This window comes from Mus caroli, unplaced genomic scaffold (genome assembly GCF_978045245.1).
Source record: "Mus caroli unplaced genomic scaffold, Mus_caroli_1 scaffold_17, whole genome shotgun sequence".
Taxonomy (NCBI): domain Eukaryota; kingdom Metazoa; phylum Chordata; class Mammalia; order Rodentia; family Muridae; genus Mus; species Mus caroli.
This window is the reverse complement of record NW_028227272.1, coordinates 32,388,213-32,407,813: the sequence shown is the minus strand read 5'-3', so window position 1 is coordinate 32,407,813 and position 19,601 is coordinate 32,388,213. Positions and strand designations below refer to the sequence as shown.

The 19,601-nt window shown below is 42.0% G+C and overlaps 1 protein-coding gene across 3 annotated transcripts in view; it reads left to right on the top strand.

Annotated features, from left to right (window-relative positions):
- The first annotated feature begins 265 nt into the window (after positions 1-265).
- The window catches only part of Sec22a (SEC22 homolog A, vesicle trafficking protein), a 49,646-nt gene continuing 30,310 nt past the window's right edge, over positions 266-19,601 (top strand). The window contains exons 1-4 of one of the 3 annotated variants that reach the window (XM_021184866.2): positions 266-334; positions 2,387-2,585; positions 14,845-15,008; positions 16,054-16,248. In XM_021184866.2, coding sequence (XP_021040525.1) covers positions 2,404-2,585; positions 14,845-15,008; positions 16,054-16,248 — 541 coding nt within the window. In that variant the 5' untranslated portion in view covers positions 266-334; positions 2,387-2,403. Of the gene's footprint in view, positions 335-364; positions 683-2,386; positions 2,586-14,844; positions 15,009-16,053; positions 16,249-19,601 lie in introns of those variants that run through there. The other 2 variants (XM_029470634.2, XM_021184865.3) reach the window with 2 other exon arrangements.

The window sequence follows — 19,601 nt, the reverse complement described above, 5'->3', positions numbered from 1 at the left end:
GGCGCACGAGAGACAAACTGCTTCCCGACACAAAGCAGCAGGTGAAGGAGATTAGCCTTATTTCTGAAGGACAGCATAATTCTGTTCTTAGGAAAAGGCAATCTCCTGGCGCAGGTGCAGGAAAACCTGCCAATCTCCGCCGGAGGAGGCGGAGATAGGGCGGTCCTCGGAAAGGGGCGGGTCTTCGGATGCTTCCCACGGCGCCCGATAGGTTCGCGCGAGCTCCGCCGGCGCCAGCCACGTTGGACGCGGGCATCCCCGCTGGAAGGCCACTCCCGGCCCCACAATGCACTGCGTGGCACGTCACTCCGAGCCGCGGGTCCCGGAGCGACAGGTACGGTCCGGCCCCTCTTTTCAGCTTCCTCTGGGTCTCCCGGAGCTCCGGCCGGCTGCTCGCGCCGCTCTCTCGGAGTTCCACCTCGGCTAGACCGGTAGTGTCCGAGCCGGAGCTTGGTGGCGGTGGCCTCAGAGCTTAGGAGGACGGGCGTGCAGGGTCCGGGTCCCTGCGACCTAAGGCTGCGAGCCTCGCGGGCGGCGGTTGCTGTTTGGCAGGCCTGTCCTAGGATGGGCGGTTGGAGTAGGGGCTGCTGACTGGGAGGGACGGCCGCCCCGGGCTGCCAGCGAGCCTTAGTGTTGACTCCCTGGCTCCCGATGTCAGCAGCACACCGACTCACTCGGGCTGGTAGGTGGCCCGAGAGAGCTTGAGGTGGCATTCCGACTTTCTTTTGGGCGGGGTAGCTTGTACCCTGTGATTTGTAAAGTCTGAATGGGCGTTGCAGTTGGACTTCTTACTCGTTGGCTCTGGGAAATCCCGTGAGGCCCTGTTTAAAGGTGCTTTGCGAGACTCTGTGGCAAAAAAGAAATTGGCTCCACAAGTGGGAATCTCCTGCTGCTTAGCTTCCGGGATCACCATCACCTGGGGCAGGTGGAACTCTTCAGAACCCGCCCCTCCTGTGCTTAACCCTGGGCAGAGCCTGGGTGTCCCGCCAGGCTACACGTGATAGAATCCCAGCGGATTAGTACAACCACCATTTTTTTAAAAACGGAATCACATTCCATGTTACTGGTACCCACTCGTTTGCTAGTACTGTGAGAAGTCAGGCGGTTTCTTAAACAATACTTAGAACTTCTAGTGTGTAAAGGAAGGCTGAGAACTGAACATGACACCCGTAACCAAAAGTTACTAAAGGATCGGCCGTTTTCCACTTAAGAGGATCACATCAGTTTAGTACTTGATTTTTAGAGACTGGGTAAAGTTTAAGTATATTTTAGTTTGGTGTATGAAAAGACACTAGCAAAGATACTTGCCACCTTCCTCTCCATGTAGTAAAGAAGCCTGGGTATGTTTAGAGGCAGTGTTTTGTAGAGTTATTAGAGTTAGTAACAAATTATTACTTACTAGGAGTTGAACAAATGACTTAAACTTTTGGGACTTGTGTTTCTTCCAAAGCAAAGTGAAACAAATACCCAACCTTACCGGTTCCCGGAAGGTTCAAATGAGGTGTATGAATTGGATCTTAAATTCAAATTAAAAAAAAAAAAGATGGATAACTCCTATATCATTCTGTCATATTGCACCTCTGGGCACTGTAGGCAGGTCATCATTAGAGCTTGCAGGGTTTGTAGTTGGGTGAAATGGATGGCTGCCTTTCTCCAGTCGCTTGTATAGCAACTTGTAGCACAATGAACACTGACCAGTAGGGGTGAAGTGTATGTGTGCCACAGCATAGGTATGCAGGTCAAAGGATAACCTAAGGTATTGGTTCTTGCCTTCCCACCTTGTTTGAGACAGGGTCTCTTGTTCACTACAATATACCAGGCGATCTGACCTCAGAGCTCCTGGGAATTCTTTGTGTCTCCAATTCCCATCTACCTGTAGGAGCCCTGGGTTATAGATATCTCCTCATATAACCACGTCTCAATTTTTCTTGTGTTCTGGAAAGCCAAACTCACGTCATCAGATGGCTTGCCCTACAAGTGTTACCATTCAGCCATCTCCCCAGCTTGCAAATGCTGCTTTTAAAAGCTTGTTTGGTAGTGGGAGAAATGGCTCAGTGGTTAAGAGCTTTTGTTACTCTTGCAGAAGACTCTAGTACCCCCATAGCTGCTCACAACTATCTGTAACTCTAGTTCCAACATATCAGGTTCTCCCTCTCTGTTCTCCAAGGGCACCGGGCATGCACATGGTGTGCGTACATACATGTGGGCAGACACTCATACACATAAAATAAGTTATATATTTTTTAAAAATGTGTTAAGTGGAAGGTTCTTGGAATATATTGTGTTATCTTAATACTCTGATTATTACTAATTTTGAAAGTTGTATAAATGCTTACCAGTTTTGGCCTTGATTTTTATTTAATTCAGATTTCTCATTTTATTTTAGGTCTTCTGTGGGTTGAAATGTCTATGATTTTATCTGCCTCAGTCATTCGTGTGAGGGATGGACTACCGCTGTCTGCATCCACTGATTATGAGCAGAGCACAGGAATGCAGGAGTGCAGAAAGTACTTTAAGATGCTGTCCAGGAAACTCGCTCAATTTCCTGATAGGTGTACACTGAAAACGGGGCGCTATAACATTAAGTAAGACCTCAGTTTGTTTCGCTAGAGTCAGTTGCCTATAGGTTGTCATTTTCATGAAATGTAAATGCTTGCAAGAAAACCTCATGTTTGAGTGACTCTGAAAAACTTGAAGTCAACATTCATGTTCTGAACTTACATTAAATAGTAGCCATGATGTTATTAACCTTTTATCTTTGCAGAGTCCCTGGATTTGATTCTGGCTTTAGAGACTTTATATAAGTTTTACAGATAGTGCTTCCTGTAAATTGCTCAATAACTATTTAGTAGAGTTTTCACATGCACAAGATTGTAGCAGGCAAATTGTAATGGAAAATGTTAAGTACAGTTTTATCCTACTGGGAGGGGAAATTGTCTGTCTGTCTGTCCTTTAAGACTGGGCAATAGGATAGAGTGTGGCTTTACCCTGTGCTGACTGCATCCTTCAGGAAGACTGATATTTGACCCGAACCTTTAAAAATGAAAAAGAAGGCAGTTGTATGAAGGACCCTGTGGGTGGGGAGTAAGGCTGGAGAAACGCTTGGATCCATCTAAAGGGTGGGAGGAGAGCCAGTGGTGCCGGAGCACCTGGGGTCAGTCAGGGACAGGCTATTTAGGATCCTCTACGCTGTGATGAGTGTGTCCCTTTATTAATCTTGTGCAATAGGAAGCTACAGGGAAGTTTTAGGCTGGAGAATTGTATGGTCTGGTCTTGGCTTGGAGTGGATGGAACAAGGCACTTTGAAGAGCAGACTGAGCAGGAGCAGAGTGACAACTAGGGGGCGCTGTAGAAACGACAGGCGCAGCTTGAGTGGGTAGTAGAGTATTTGGAGTTAAGCTGCATTTCAGGCCTGTCACCTGTAAACGGCCCTGAGAGGCTTTAGGGTGCAAAGGAAAAAGAAAAGAATCATATGTAGATTTTTGGCCTTAGAAACTGCATGCCTAATGGGACTAAAATGAGCAAGACTAGAAAGGTTTAAGTTGCATTTCACTGGTAAGGGTTCTGTTTGGGCATGTTAAATCTGAGATGTCCAAGGGGCATGGTCAGCTGGGTGTATGAGCCTGGGGCTTAGCAAAGAAGACAGTTGTGGGGTTTAGATTTAGAAATCAGTTTATGATTTGTTAAAATGGAAACTGTTAAAACTGTGGAAACAAATGAGACCACTTTGGACAGCATCCATACGAAACAATTAGAACAGTTAACCCAGGGTCCATGATGCTAATTATGAACATAGAAGGAAGGCAGATAGTAACAAAGTGGGTTTTATCAGCAACATAGCTTTATTATTAAGATCAGACACTATATTTTGAAGAATTAAAAGTTGCCTAAGGCGGGACGAGGCATCACAGCTAAGAGTAAGGCAGGGAGGTAGGAGAAGCAGTGTGAGAGCCACATGGCAGGTTGTTACCTCGTTTGACTTGGTGCTGGCGGATGAAGATTAGCAGGTAGCTATGAGACAAGTGTGATGACTAGTGTGGCTCCAGGTTCTGCTGCCTGAAAGTTCAGGTGGAGGGAAATTACTGTACACAGCAGGCTGCAGGTCACCGATGCAGGTTTGAAGAAAGCCATTTGATTAAAAAACAAGCAGGGTAAGGAGTGGTGTGTCCTTACTCTCAGGACTCAGGAAGCGGAGGCGGGCGGATCTGTAAGTCCCAGCTAGCTAGAACTACATAGAAACAGAGAACAAGGTACAAAACCAAAGCAGACCCAAGACTATAGAACAGAGAGTAAAACAGAAAGTTTATCAACATGCTACTCCTGTGTAAAAATAGATTTACAAATGAGAAAGAAAATGCTGAACAGAAAGATGGCTCAAAGGACGAAATGGTCAAACCTGTGAAGTGGAATACGAGAGATGAAGAAAAGGAGCGAAGAGAACTGCACAGAAATGAGCAGTCCTTGGAGAAGGATGGCTTAGTGGGCTGAGGAGGAGGGACAGTGAAATCCCATGTGATTTTTTTTTTTTTTTAAATAGGAGATGGGGGTCTCACAGTATAGTCCTCGATAGTATTGAACTCATTATGTAGGCCAGCCTGATCTGCCTGTCTCGGCCTATCTTTTGCGGTGTTTTGTTTGTTTGTTTGTTTTCTTTTGTTTTGTTTTTGAGACAGGGTTTCTCTGAATAGCCCTGGCTGTCCTGGAACTCACTCTGTAGACCAGGCTGGCCTTGAACTCAGAAATCCGCCTGCCTCTGCCTCCCAAGTGCTGGGATTAAAGGCATGCGCCACCACGCCCGGACCCTGACTCGGCCTTTCTATGCTAGGATTAAAGGCATGTGCTACTGTGCCCGGTCTTCATGTGATCTTTACAATCTAGTGGAAGGATGATGGGGATTCTGGAACCATTTACATAGATACAGTTCAAATTTTGAGGGCAGAAATGTTCACTGAATTTAGAGAAGGCCAGGATAGAACCTCAGAGAATGTCCACAATTATTTAGATCACATAACTCTAAAATAATGGGATACTACACTTACCTGGAATTTTGGAAGCTTATGTAGAAAATAACATTGGTGGTAGCGGTTGGATTGAATCTAAAGGAGATCTCAGCCTGCCTCTACTTAGGTGAAGACAAGACCTTGAAGCATTGAAGCATTGTAGGTGGTGGGCATTGTAATGTCCTCTGTCATTCTCAGTTCTGTCTGTTGTAAGGTAGTGCTATAGACATGCCAGAGTTACTGGAGACTTCCTGAAGTGTACATTAATATTGGTAACTACCTGGAATTAAAAAACAAATCTTTCAATTTTTGTTTTGCTGTATCTTCTTAAAAGTAATAGAAATGTACCAAATTTTTACTATGTCCCAATTCTATTTTAATTATGAATTTTAGACTTTATATCATTTCTTCTAATCCTGTCTTATTCTATACCAAGGATTTGATGCCGTTTTCAAACGCAATAATTCAAGAGGGTAAATGAAGAAATGAGATGAAAGGAGTAGATTGAGGGGATAAAGAATTTATTTTAGATTGGTTGGTTCACTGATTAGTTGAATTTTGGCTTAAAATGGCTTTCATATTTACTTCATATATGTGTGTTCATATACATGGCATGCACACTCTTGTACCCCATGGCACATACCACATGTAAAAGTCAGAGTACAACTGCTGGGAATTGACTCTCTCCTTCCACCACATGGGTTTCAGAGATCCAATTCAGGTCGTCAGGCTTGGAGGCAAGTGCCTTTGCCTGCTGAGCCATTTTGCTAGTACACAATTTTTGTGTTTTTCAGACAGTGTCTTACTATGTTCCTTTATCTGGCTTTGAATTTGTGATGATTCTCCTGCCTCTGCCTTCCCTCCTGAGTGCTAGAATTGTAGGCTTGCACCACTGTGCCTGCAATACAATGTTTTATGACAGGTTACAAGTGGAATAAGTCTGATCCAAGAATGCATACATTACATAACTTTTATAACCTGGCATTTAAGAAAAAAAAATCTCTGCATGTTTTTTGTAGTCAAGTATTTAAAAAGGGTTGGAGAGAACTTTCTTAGTTGTAGTTCCAGACAAGAACCTGATTTTATGTATTTTCTCTCATTAATAAAAGGTCCTGTTGGTTGCTTTCTAGTCTTTTGGGATGTGGCAGCAGACTTAGTCTAATATAAATTGGCAATTTATTTGTATTACTTTAGTTTTTTTCTATGACCTTTTTTTCTCCCTGCCCTAAGGCAGATAAAACTCAAGGGCTCTGCAGTGGCAACATCGTGGCACACAGCCACTAGATTGCCCTTCTTTGTCCTGGCCATGCTAAGGATCTCTCTTTCAAAGCCCAGATTTTTACCTGCTTGCTCACTGTCTTCATGTAGAACTTGCTCAACTACTCTTTTTCACCACTTATTAAGATTCTTTAACTATTAAAATTCTTTAATTTGCTCTCTGTAATTGGGTTGTAACTCATTGAGAAAATTGACCCACCACTGCCTAATCTGTTTTAAATATATATTTATTTTTTAATTAAACGTGTATGTGCAGGGGTGTAGGGGCTATATACATGTGGATTTGTGCACATGAGAGCACAGGCCCCCTTGAAGTCCTTGAGAGTTGGTGTTTCAGGCAGTAATGAGCCACCTCTGCGTTAATACGTGCTCCTAATCATAGAGCCTCTCCAGCCCAGCCTAACCTATTTTAAGTCTTCATCTTTTAGTATAATGGTTTTCAAATCTGTATAGAAATTGAGTGTCAAAGTAACAAGTTATAATTGTAGGCTAAGTCACTTAGTACTTCACGCTGAAGTCTAGTTGACCTGACAGAGAAAGACTAGAGGCTTCAAGGGGAAATGCGAGAATAGTAATGTTTAAAATGGAGACAGCTCTTTTCATTTTCTCCCTCTGTGTATGGGGAAAATGATGTTTTTTTCAGACTGCAATGACCCACGGGTCTTTTTGCGGGTAAAGCATGTTCCTCAGTGTGTGGCTGGTCTTGCCCGTATCAGAGCAGCAGCTAAGTGTGAGAGAGAGGGGCCCCCGTTGGCTTTCTGTTGCTGTGATAAACAGCTAAGTGTGAGAGAGGGGGGCCCCGTTGGCTTTCTGTGGCTGTGATAAGCATCATGGTCAGAAACAACCTGGGGAGGAAAGTGGTTGTCTTACTTACACTTGCTGATCACCATCCATTGCTGGGGAGATTTCTGGGCGGGAGCTCCAGCAGGAGCAGGGTCAGAGCCAGAAGTGGTGGCATAGGCTTTAATCCCAGCACTGGGGAGGCAGAGGCAAGCTGACAGCTGATACTAACGTGGCAGGTATTTTAGGAATTTACAGGGTTCCCAGCCATGGAAGTGAGCCTGTTTTCTTCAAAAGGGTTTTTTAGCTTTGGAAAACCTTATTGCTTGGTCTTGTTGTTTGGTCAGAGTGTGCAGTGTTGAGTGTGAGACGACTTAGTTGTGTGATTTTGCATTCCACAGTGATATTACATAATTTTAAAGGAACTAGTATTTCATAAATTAACGAATATACTTTTCTCATGCTGTAATAAATATCTAATGATAACCTTATTACTTTGAAAATGGCTAAAGCAATCATGAAAATTAAATTGTGTCCTCTGAGTCCTTAAAACTCTGTAGTTGGCTTTGGAATTTAAAAAAAAAAATCAGATTGTGTATTTGAGATCTCTTTTAATTTTGAGACATTGATCTTGTGAAAAGACAAATGTCCTTTGGGGACCGGGCCTACCCCACTGTGAATTTTAATGGAACAGTGTTATTACTTAGTTCTTTCTCTGGGAGTTCACTTGAAGTGAGTGAAGGCTGTGGGCTTCCTAGGTTTTCTCCTGCTTGAAGATGCAGTTTCTTTGTATTTATCCCTAAACTACTTTTGGTGGGAAATGCTGTTGAAAGCTTCCTGTCTGTTAGTTTCAGTCACTAGCAGGTCTTTCCTGTCATTCTTTGGTGATAGTTTCTTTCTACAGGAGTTGTAGCTTGAACAATAGCATAATTATTCACCACCTACAACTAGCAGGTACTTTACCTAACAGCTTTAAATTTTGCATGGCTCTGAATGCCTAGTAAGTGGAGTACTTCTCCATTGTGGGCAAAGGCAAGCTTACAATTCACATTAGGTTAAACAAAAAAGCAAAATGTATTATGAAAGCTTGCTTGTCAAATGCTCCGTAGGCAGTCTTTCTTCTGTACAATCTCTTGGCTTTTGTAGATTTTCTGTTCTTCACAGATCGGGAGACATTTACCAGCAGCTGCAAGCCTTAGTGGAGCTGTGTACCTGCCCTCCCTTGATGTCAAGAGCAGGACTTTGACAGGACTACTCATTGTGGGTAGGAAAGAGGGATAGTCACAGCTGACCTAGGCACACTCCAGTACATGTGGCATAAGCAAGGCTATATAATACATGGTGGGTTAGAGGCCTTCCCCCTAGGGAAGAGAAGAAAGGATGCTGGTAGATACCCATAAACAGTACTGTCACTTTACTGGTGTGGAACTTCCGATGGAAAGAAAGTCCCATCAAGTCATAAAGCCAAGGAACAGTAGAGCAGAACCCCAGCCTTGCCTTCTGCCTTCATGGTCCACATTATCTCCCAGATTTATGCCCTTCCCCTTTTGTGACCATGTGTGTTCCCAATCTCCCTAATTCTTTTAACTTTTTATGGAGAGAGAAATTGACCAGGTTAAAAAAAAAAAGTAAGTGAGGTCCCTTTTTTCTTTATTGTTGAGTAATGAAGTGTCTGTGTGAAGCCTAAATTTGATGGGACAGCAACCAAGCTACTTGGGAGGGATCGCTGTCCCCCCAATTTCCCTGCTTGCCTTATTGCCAGCCTCACATCACCTCTGCTCCTTATTCTGGCAAACGTGTGGCTGTCAGCAGCATGTCTGTTGAGTAGACTCAGGAGCTGACCTCGGAAGCACAGCACTCTTCTTTCACAGTTCCTGTGGGAAGATAGTATTCACAGCTCTGACAATGTGATCGACGCTCTCTCCTTACCACTCTCAAAGACGCCTTTCTCTTTCTAAGTTGACATTGCCTGGTATGCTGCATACGAATAAACATTTTTTATATTTAATGAGACTAAAAGGCTAAAATAGGTCTTTTACTCATGGACTGATTTAACTCATGATTTGGTGCTCTCATTAGTGAGTAGTTGAAAGCCCGCTGTGTGAGAGGAGGGTAAGTGAAGAGGTAGGAAGTCTTGCTGCAGCGCTGTACACTGCTGACCCTCAGTGGGTTCTCCCCCACTTTCCCACTGAGGGGGCAGCCTTGAGTTGTTAGTTTATTTTGTATTGGATACATCTATAGGACAATAGGTCCTATACTAAACATAACCAGCAGTGAACAAAAGGTGTGCCTGCTTTTATATTGTCAAATTATTTTAATATTTAAAAGATTATTTTAGTAAAATTTTTGTGAAAGTTTTTATTTCAGAGGTACTATTTTTTTTCTAATACTTGGCAACTTTTACACAGAGTTTATGCTACTAGAGAGATTTCCTGCACCCAGGAAAGCATTTATGGGGGAATATAGCTATAAAGAATAAGAAGACTTTTTATGTGTGATGGTATAATTGAAGAATGAAAATAATATATGTAATATTATTATCATGTCATTTAAAATTGCTATATATTTTGTCATTTAGCTTGGAATGCTGTGTGTGTGTGTGTGTGAGAGAGAGAGAGAGAGAGAGAGAGAGAAAGAGAGAGAGTGTGTGTGTTGTATTAAATAATTGTTTCAAGTAAATCTTGGGTAATTGTATTTCGGGCTCTTGGAAGTCAAGGACCTTGTCTTTGACATTAACCCTTACATCGTGACATGCTTGGCCACTGGTGTTCTGTGATCTGCAGAGAAGGAACGCTATCACCTTTACTGTGTATTTATATAGTGCAAACGGCTGTCAGTACTTAATTGGTTGTATGTAAAGTTTGACACATTGTATCTTAAATTATATGTCAGAAAAGTTTTATGTCCAAAATCACTCATTTAGGAGTCATTTATGGTGACATATGCTAGAGTTAGCTTTTTAGCAGTGTGATTAGAAAGAGCATAGCCCTGGTCCAGAAAGCTGTGTGTCTTTCGACCTCACTTACTCTGTATACACTTGATCCTCAAAGGACTAAGTTCCTAAAGTCTGACCTGGGGAGAAGACCAAAGGAAGTTTGGTTAAGTTTCTTGGCCAGAAGAAAGGTGAGGCTAGAAATGCCAACTATTGGAACTAAAGCCCAGAAACAGAGAGGAATTAAAACTTATAAAAAAGAAAATTGGAGGGAGCTGGAGAGATGGCTTAATGGTTAAGAGTGCCCACATGGTGGCTCACACCCACCCATAACTCCAGTTCCAGGTGATCTGATGCCTTCTGACCTCTGTGCTAACCAGACACACAACATAATGCACACATGCACATGCAGGCAAAATACTCACACGTGTTAAATTTTCCTTTTTAAATCGACAGGGTATGGTGGCATATGCTTGTTATTCCAGGATCAGTAGGCTAAGGCCAGAAGGTTTTGAGTACGTGGCCAACCTGGGCTACAAAGAGTTCAAGGTTCTGTTTGAAAAACCATGTGGTGGTGCATGTCTTTTCATCTCAGCATAGGGTGGGGTGGGGTCAGTGGGAAGAAGCAGTAGCAGGTGGATCTCTGAGTTTGAGGCTAGCTTGTTCTACATAGTGAGTTGTAGGCTGAGAGGGTTAGAGGGAAGAAGGAGGGGAGAGAAGGGGGGGAGGAGGAAGGGAGAAAAGGAGAGCAAGAGAAGGAAAATGTAAATTCACAAGTTATCCTCAGTGGGGGCTGAGAGATGGCGCTTGCTTCACAACCATGGGGAGCAGAGTTTGGATGCTAGCCCCTGCACTCTAAGCCCTGCATCCCCAAATACCTGTAACTCCAGGTCCGAGGGAGATGACTCCCTTTTCTGGTGTCTTTGTGCATAGGCATGCACACCTGAACACATGTGTACATAGACTCGTACAGACACAGACATACACAAATAAATCTTTAAAAAAGTATACTCAGTGGACGGAGGGTGTGGCTGAAACTCTAGGTTTGATCCTCAGTACCGCATAAACCAGGTATTCAGGGAGGTGGAAGCAGGAAGATCAGAGGTTCAAAGTCATCCTCAGCTGTGTAAAAGTTTAAACAACCTGGGATATGGGAGAGCCTGTGTTTTACAAAAATAAAAAAACAAAAATCAAAAAATGAAAAACATTATGCTTAAGTTAGAGAAAAGAGAGCATATCCATTGACAGTGCACACACACACATACACTAACAGTGATGAAGGGAGCAGCATCAAGACTGCAGATTTATATGGTCATCTGTGGGTACTCACTGCAGTAGCACACCTTTGATGCTACTACCATTGATGGCCTCGGAGGTTATCCCTGGTTTTGGATATGTTGCAGATAAATTGTCCTGAAATGGTACAGTGACTGGCAGAGTAGATGTTTTCCTCAGGGACTCACTGAGACTGCTTTGTGCAGACACTGCTAGGCTGTAAACAAGTGAATGGTGCCTATGTGGCTCTTCTTTATCTGTTAAATTGTTGAGTACTCATTATGTACGAGACCCAACGTTTCAGGAGCTAAGAATACAGTGGTGAGCAATCCGAGACCATCCCTGCTGTCCTAGAGTACAGCTATCAGTGAGAGAGACGTTGCAGAATGCAAATATGTAAATGTACACTTACAGCTTGAGCTAGTTGATGGGTAATTACAGCTGCTATGCTATGACCATAAGGGTGGGTTCACTTTAGGTCAGAAGTTCTCAACCTTCCCAGGGCTGTGACCCTTCAATACAGTTCCTCATGTTGGGTCACCTCATGGGTGATCCCCAACCATAAAATTACTTGTTTGATACTTTATAATTGTAATTTTACTAGTGTTTTGAATTGCAGTGTAAATATCTGATATGCAGGATATATGATATGAGACCCATAGGTCGAGAACCACTGTTTTAGATCAATGCATTCTGCAAAGGCCTTTAAGAATAGGTGGGTGAGGAGACTTTAGCCACTTCAGATTTGGAGTACAGGGGGAGTGGAGAAGATAGTGTTCTGGAATCTTCTTGGGATGGGATTGACTGGGCTGGGAGTAGGTTGGCATCCTTAAAGCTCTGAAACAGGCCTCTGTGGCTGGAATGCAAAGAGGGAGGAAGAGAGTTGCAAAAGATGAAGTGACAAATTAGAAAGGTTTCCTAGCATGAGGATGTGTGTGTGTGTGTGTGTGTTTAAAGTCCTTAAGTCTCATTGCTCTTCATGTAAGTGGGAAAAATCAAAACAAACCAAACAAAACCCTTACACTGATCTGTGACTGAAATCAAGTGAAAAAATTGATAAATGAAAGTTGATGTGTTTTAGAAAGATTATAGACTCTGGAGCGAAATGTTTTTCCCAGTCTTGGTTCGTCATGCTGGGGTTCAAATGCAGGGCTTTGCATATGCTAGACAAGTACGTTTCCAGCTGAGCTACATCTGCAGCCACACCTTCTCTGCTTGTTAATCACGTGGCCTTGGGTTAGTTAGTTGACTTCTCTGAGGCTCTTCATTTGCAGAATGGATCTACTCTTACCTCCTCCCTCCTCCCTTTTTAAAGCACAGTGTTTGTATATAGACCATGAACCAAGCAAAACTGGTGGGTGCAGACAGCATGCTTGTAGTGATGGTAAGAATCTCTGTCTGGCCCTACAATAACTGAAAAAGCAATTATTCTTATTATAAATGTAGATTAACAGAGCTGGCATGGACAGTTAGGAAGCTGGTTTTCATTTCAGAGAAAGAATTATAAGCCTAAATTTACTATGAAAGTCAACTGTCGAATGCTTTATAGCCAGTTCAGAGAGTATCATACAAGTAGATGATGTCCTGAAAATGCCAACATATAATCTTTAAAACAAAAATAGGGTTTTCTGTATTTCTCACCAAATTTTCCAGTTAAATTTAGCACAAACAAGATTTGCCATAAACTATGTATGCGCTAGGTGTCTGTGGCTTGTTGAATTATTCATGAAGAGAGAAGTATAGCAAAACTGACATAATACAAAAAATGTGGTCCAAAAATTTTTCAGTCACATTATTAAATGATAATGAAATAACTTGTGTTTCACTAGTGGGGAGTTCTGAATGGATGGAAGCCAATTACTCACTGTGTCCAAGTTCTTCAAACTGTTGTGGAGTTTATCCAAATGCTAATGACAAGGCAAAGAATTTTGACAATGACGAAGTATTTTGAGATTAGAAATCACTTGAGAAAATACATTTTAGACTGTTCTTTGTGGCACCTGATTGTAATCCTAGCAATTTGGAATCTGAGACGGAAGGATCAGAATTCGGAGGCCACCCTGAGCTAATAAATTCAAGACCAGCTCAAGACTAGTTTGGTTTCTGTAGCTAGCAATCCTGATTCAGTGCCTCCCCCCGCCCCACGCCATCCTACCCCACCAAAAGGACAAAAACAACAAAATACTGACCTTTGATTAAAATACTAAGTTTTAGAAAAATTCTATATGCTATATAGTTAGAGTTTTTTTTAATTAATGATTCTTGAGAAGGCATACAGTTGCCTTGGTGAACACCCCCCCACTCACACACACACACATATGTGTGTGTATGTGTGTGTGTGTGTGTGAATGTAGGTGTATGTGTGTAGAAAACAAATGTTTTATAAAACAAATATTCCAGTTTCTTCTTGTTCTTCTTGTTCTTCCTCCTCCCCCATTCTTCACAAAAATTTTCTAACATTAATTTTATATCCTACTAATAAGTTGCAGCCGTAGAAATTTTACAAAAATGACTATTTTTGTAAAATGACTATTTATCAAGTGGAATTGTAGAATATAGAAAGGAGTTTCAGGGTCCTGTAATAAGTTGAGTCTAGTCTTGCTACAGTGTGAACTACACTATAAAAGATACAAAGAGAGTTAGGAGCATGGCTTGCCCAAGGGGAGGCAGATGGAGTACCTATGGACAGAGGAGGTAATAAGAGAGATCAGTACATAGTCCATTCTCCCTCTCCTTTTGAAAATTGAATCATGAGAACATACTTACTCCAAAAGTTAAATGAAAAGAAGGTCTGGGTGCCGGAGAGATGGCTTAACAGTTAAGAGTGCTTTTTGCCATACAACCATGATTACTGGTGTTTGAATTCTAGCACCCACACATGACAAGCCCGGTGCTCTACACATGCCTGTAATCCTAGTTCCAAGAAGAGTGGAGACACAAGGGTTGCTGAGGCTTGCTGACTTCCAGTGACTGTCTCAAAGGAATAAGTGGAAAGTGACAGAGGGGGACTTTGACACCTTCTGGCCTCTGAGCATGCACAGGGATGCGCACCAACACACACACACACACACACACACACACACACACACACACACACACACACACAGAAGGAGGGGAGAGAGAGACTGAGACCACATTATTAGAAGAGAAGTACACTGGTATGGATCAATACAGATTGCTGTGATTAGTAGTATATAACACACAAGTGAGAGCCACAGCCTGGATGCTGTGTTGACTTCCTGTTCCTGGTCTATACCATCTATGTGATCTGTACAATAAAAGGATACGTAGGTGACTCATTAATCAGTGAATTTATGTTTCCACCTGCTTGGATGTTTACGTATGTGTGTGCTTTTCTCCTTGCTTTCTGTTCCATAATGAGATCTAGATGCATACACATCCATAACTTTGGATAGTGTTATATGTTGGTTCCTTTAAAGTTGCTGGAATATATAATAAATGTTAATATCTTCATTGATACTGTAGCAGCAGTTTATAGTGTATAGAATCAGTCTTGTGAAACAAGGAATTACCTTGATTTAATTTGAGATTTTAAAACCAATGTTTTCTACACTGTAGTTTCATTAGCTCTCTGGGAGTGAGCTACATGATGTTGTGCAGTGAGAATTATCCAAATGTTCTCGCCTTCTCTTTCCTGGATGAGCTTCAGAAGGAGTTCATTACTACTTATAACATGATGAAGACAAATACTGCTGTCAGACCATACTGTTTCATTGAATTTGGTAAGGGCCTGGCTTTGTTTGTTTGTTTTATTCTTTGTACTTTTCTTATTACCCTGTCTCTGGTCAAATTTACATCTAATATTGGGAGTAAGGGAGAAACTTCTGCAACCTTGATTTTGATAGAATAATTGGCAAAAGATCTATAGTTCTTAATTTAGATGTCTATTAGGACAAAAATGTGTTTGCATTGTGAAGGAGATTGTGATGATTAGTCCAAAGAACGACTCCCAGAGGACACACTCTCAATGAAAAATTTACTCCCTTTTGTGTTTATGTGCTAATCTTTTATAGTCTATTTAATGTAGAACAGGGGTTGCCAAATGCTTGCTAGAAAAGATCCGAGAGCACATATTTCAGATTTTAAAGGCCTTCCAGTCTCTGCCACAACTACTCAGCTCTGATATTGCAGCTTGGAAGCCGCCACAGGCAATACATAAATGAATGAGCATAGTTATTGTCTAATAAAACTTTATTTACAAAAGCAGCAGTTTAGATTTGGCCTATGGGCAGTAGTTTGCTCAACCAGAAAAGTTTGGCCAAAGTTATGAATTTCTTTATATAGAAAGAAGGGAAATCGTAAAAGTAAAATTCTGCTTAGAAGATATTTAGGAAATCTCTTTTATTGATTCTTTTAAACCTACTCTTCAGAACATACTATCTAATGGTGTAAAAAATAAGAAAACAGTTCTAAAACACATTGCTTGTAGTGTAATTTGTATGTAATTACAGCTGATAACAGATTGAGTATTTTGTGAGATAAGGATATAAAAATTAAGGCAATGGTTGATAACTAAAGCTCTTTTCTTTTTGCTTTTTGTATTTCCTTGAAGTCTATACTTAGATCGGTAGGCTCTAGTTCTAGTACCTTAATGCTAGGATTTACTGTTGAGAGTGCTAAACAGAAGTAATATTGGAAGTCCCAGGACAAACTAAATAGTTTTGAATAACAAATTTAACTTTATGAAATGTATGTCCATAAACATCACACTTTAAAATGATTTAATTAACAAATGACTGCAAGGAAACTTATTTTTATTTTACATAGATAACTTCATTCAGAGGACCAAGCAGCGATATAATAATCCCAGGTCTCTTTCAACAAAAATAAATCTGTCTGACATGCAGATGGAAATCAAGCTGAGGCCCCCTTATCAAATCCCAATGTGTGAACTGGGATCAGCCAATGGAGTCACATCTGCATTTTCTGTTGACTGTAAAGGTGCTGGTAAGATTTCTTCTGGTGAGTTCTGGATCTCAATTATTTTATTAAATTTTTTAAAGATAAAACAAAGGAACACTTGAAAATGAATTGCTTTACTCTAGTGTTTTAAATCAACTACATGAGAGAATATGGAAGTTCGAAGCAACCCATTTTCCCAGTTGCTATAAAGTAGGCTACTGAAGACGTGACTTCTGGAAGGTACCTTCAAATGACAATCTCAGAAGATTTCTTTGTAAACATTTTTCGGAACGTAGGCCTGAGAAGTACTTTCCATCCTATCAATAGGGCTATGTTTAGTCTACGTGTCTTTCTTAAGTACAACTGTAAGGTTGTGGTGCTTATCTACGCAGTGTCTCCTCCCAGACAGAGTACACGGGGCTTAACAGTTGGGACAGGATGAAGCTTTTCCTTAGAATGGAAACCTCACTGTTTCATAGAAGTACAGTATGCTGTTATTGGACTACTTCTTAAAATTTTCCTGTGGCTTAAGGTGATGTCTGCTTCCATATAGTGCCTGCTGGTGTGTCTTAGGTTCTGTCATCTCCTTAGCTGAAACAGCAGTTATGTCCTTTCTGTGCTGCTAGGCTGATTTGTTCATGTTCAGTTTCTTAAGACTTTTTTGTCATTTTGACATCTTCCCCCGTGGTGGTTTGAATATGCTTGGCCTAGGGAGTGGCACTATTAGGAGGTATGGCCTTGTTGGAGGAAGTTTGTCACTTTGGGGGTGGACTTTGAGACCCTTTTCCTACCTTCCTGGAAGTCAGTCTTCTTCCTGGTGACCTTCAGATGAAGATGTAGAACTCTTAACTCCTCTGGCACCATGCCTTCCTGCATGTTGCCATGCTCTAGCCTTGATGATAGTGGACTGAACCTTTGAACCTGTAAGCCAGCCCCAATTAAATGTTATCTTTTATAAGAGTTGCCTTGGTCATGGTGTCTCTTCATAGCAATGGAAACCCTAAGACAGACGTTGGTACAGGGACTGGAGTATTGCCATGATAGGCCCTGCCATGCTTTTGTTTAGAGAAATGTGCATTTGGGGGTTTGGGGAAGTAGTGGGGCTTAATGGACCATCCTAGTAGGAATATAGAAGATATTGGTGCTGAGGATAATTTGAACTGTGTAGACCTGGCCCAAGATGTTTCAGTGGAGGAAAATTTTAGTATGTGGCCTAGAGAGACTGTTACTGAGATATTTTGGTGAAGAATGTGGCTGCTTTTTACTGTTGCCTGAAGAGTCTACCTGAGGCCAAGGTAAAGAGATTTCCAATCAATTGCTTTGACAAAGTAAGTTTCAAACACTCTGGATAAATGTGGTTACTGAAGTTCACTCTTTGAAAAGCATTTTGATGAAAATGAGCAAATTGAAAAAGGAAAAATATAAAATGTATGGTTCAAAGAATAAAGGGGTACCAGGAAGTGGAATGGAGCTGAATCCTGTGTTCCAGGAGATAAACAGATTAAAGGAGTGGTGACTTGGGGCAAGATTCCACCCAGCTAAGCTTACTGTTTATGCTTTTGCACCTGAACAAGGAACGGTTATATCTAGATGTTATTATTACCTGGTTATTGTTTCCATTTGGACTTTTAATCTGGAGTGAACTGCAATCTAGAAATGAAGTGCACAATAGTAATGATCTAGATCTGGAGACTAGAAGATCTGGCTCTGGGGGAATAGTGACCATGAAAAAGCTTCAGCCCAGGCATGGTGGTACAGGTCTTTAATCCTAGCACTCAGGAGACAGAGCCTTGCAGATTTCTGAGTTCAAGGTCAATCTACAGAGCAAGTTCCAGGACAGCCAAACTTAGGCAGTGAAGGAGTTGGAAAACAGAAAGCTGGTGATAATATAATAGAAAAAGGGGGCCATGTTCCAGTTCCAGCAAGCAGCAGAACTGGACAGTTTCAACCATGTGGCTCTGGCTTTAGAGTCAAGAATAGAAGGAACTACTGGGACAATTGATGCTGGTTAGCTGGAGCTAAGAAATTAGTGGTGATTAAGAAGAGACTAGCATTACTGAGGTAAGATCTTCTGGGAAGTGTTTTCTGATAGCACAAAGAAGCTGTGTTCCAGAGATAGCTAAGGTTGTACCTTGTGCTTCATCTGGACTTGGTAATATATAAGAATCATCCAGGTGGTACTGGTTTTGACAGCTTGAAGGGGTCAATGAGAGCAGCTGAGGCTTGGCACTGTGAGAAGCCAGGGAAGGCCATTGGTGAAGGTGTAGCCTCAGTTGAAATTGAAACCTAGACTGAAGGGGTCTTACAAAGAAGTTGAGGCTTGATACCATGAAGGGAGCCTATTGGTGAAGCCACAACAGAAGACTCTAGTGAATTGAGATGTCAGTATCATGGAATGGTGATCACTAAGAACAGCAGCAACAGTGGAGTGGAGTCAACCAGAGCCTAGAGTGCTACAGAGGGCAGAGCTGGAGAAATGACCCAATCTCCTTTGATGAGCCCAGAAGATAATGTGTGCATCCCAGACATTGGAAAAAGAAACTGTGAAAGTGCCTTGGATACCCAAGATGTTAGAGATGCCAGAGCCTTTGGAATATCTGCTAAGGAAAACTGCTAATAGGGAGTGGGACCAACCAAAGAGAAAGAATTGTGTTAGTACTAAGGAGCTGCCAAACTGATTTCCAGAGTGGTTGTACCAGCTTGCCATCCCACCAGCAACGGAGGAATGTTCCTCTTTCTCTACATCCTTGCCAGTATTTGCTGTCACTTGAGTTTTTGATCTTTGCCATTCTGACTGGTGTGAGGTGGGATCCCAGGGTTGTTTTGATTTGCATTTCCCTGATGATTAAGGATGTTGAACATTTTTTAGATGCTTCTCAGCCATTCAGTATTCCTCAGTCGAGAATTCTTTGTTTAGCTCTGTACCCCATTTTTAAATAGGGTTATTTGGTTTTCTAGAGTCTAACTTCTTGAGTTCTTTGTATATATTAGATATTAGCCCCCTCTCAGATTTAGGATCGGTTAAGATCTTTCCCCAATCTGTTGGTTGCCTTTTTGTCCTATTGACAGTGTCCTTTGCCTTACAGAAGCTTTGCAATTTTATGAGGTCCCATTTGTTGATTCTTGATTTTAGAGCACAAGCCATTGGTGTTCTGTTCAGGAAAATTTCCCCTGTGCCCATATCTGTTGGGAACAAAATAAAGTGGGGGGCCCTGAAGGGGGGCCCAGGGAGAAGTGGGATAGGAAAAAGATGCCCACACCCCACCAGAGTTTCCCTATTCTCTGGTCAGTCAGGCGTGGGGGGGCTGCTATCTACCCTATCCACTCATCCCTGGGTGGGCATTCCTCTATCCCACTCTTCAGGGGGTGGACAAGGGCAGCCCTGCCTGGGAACTTCCCTCCCCCAAGCTATT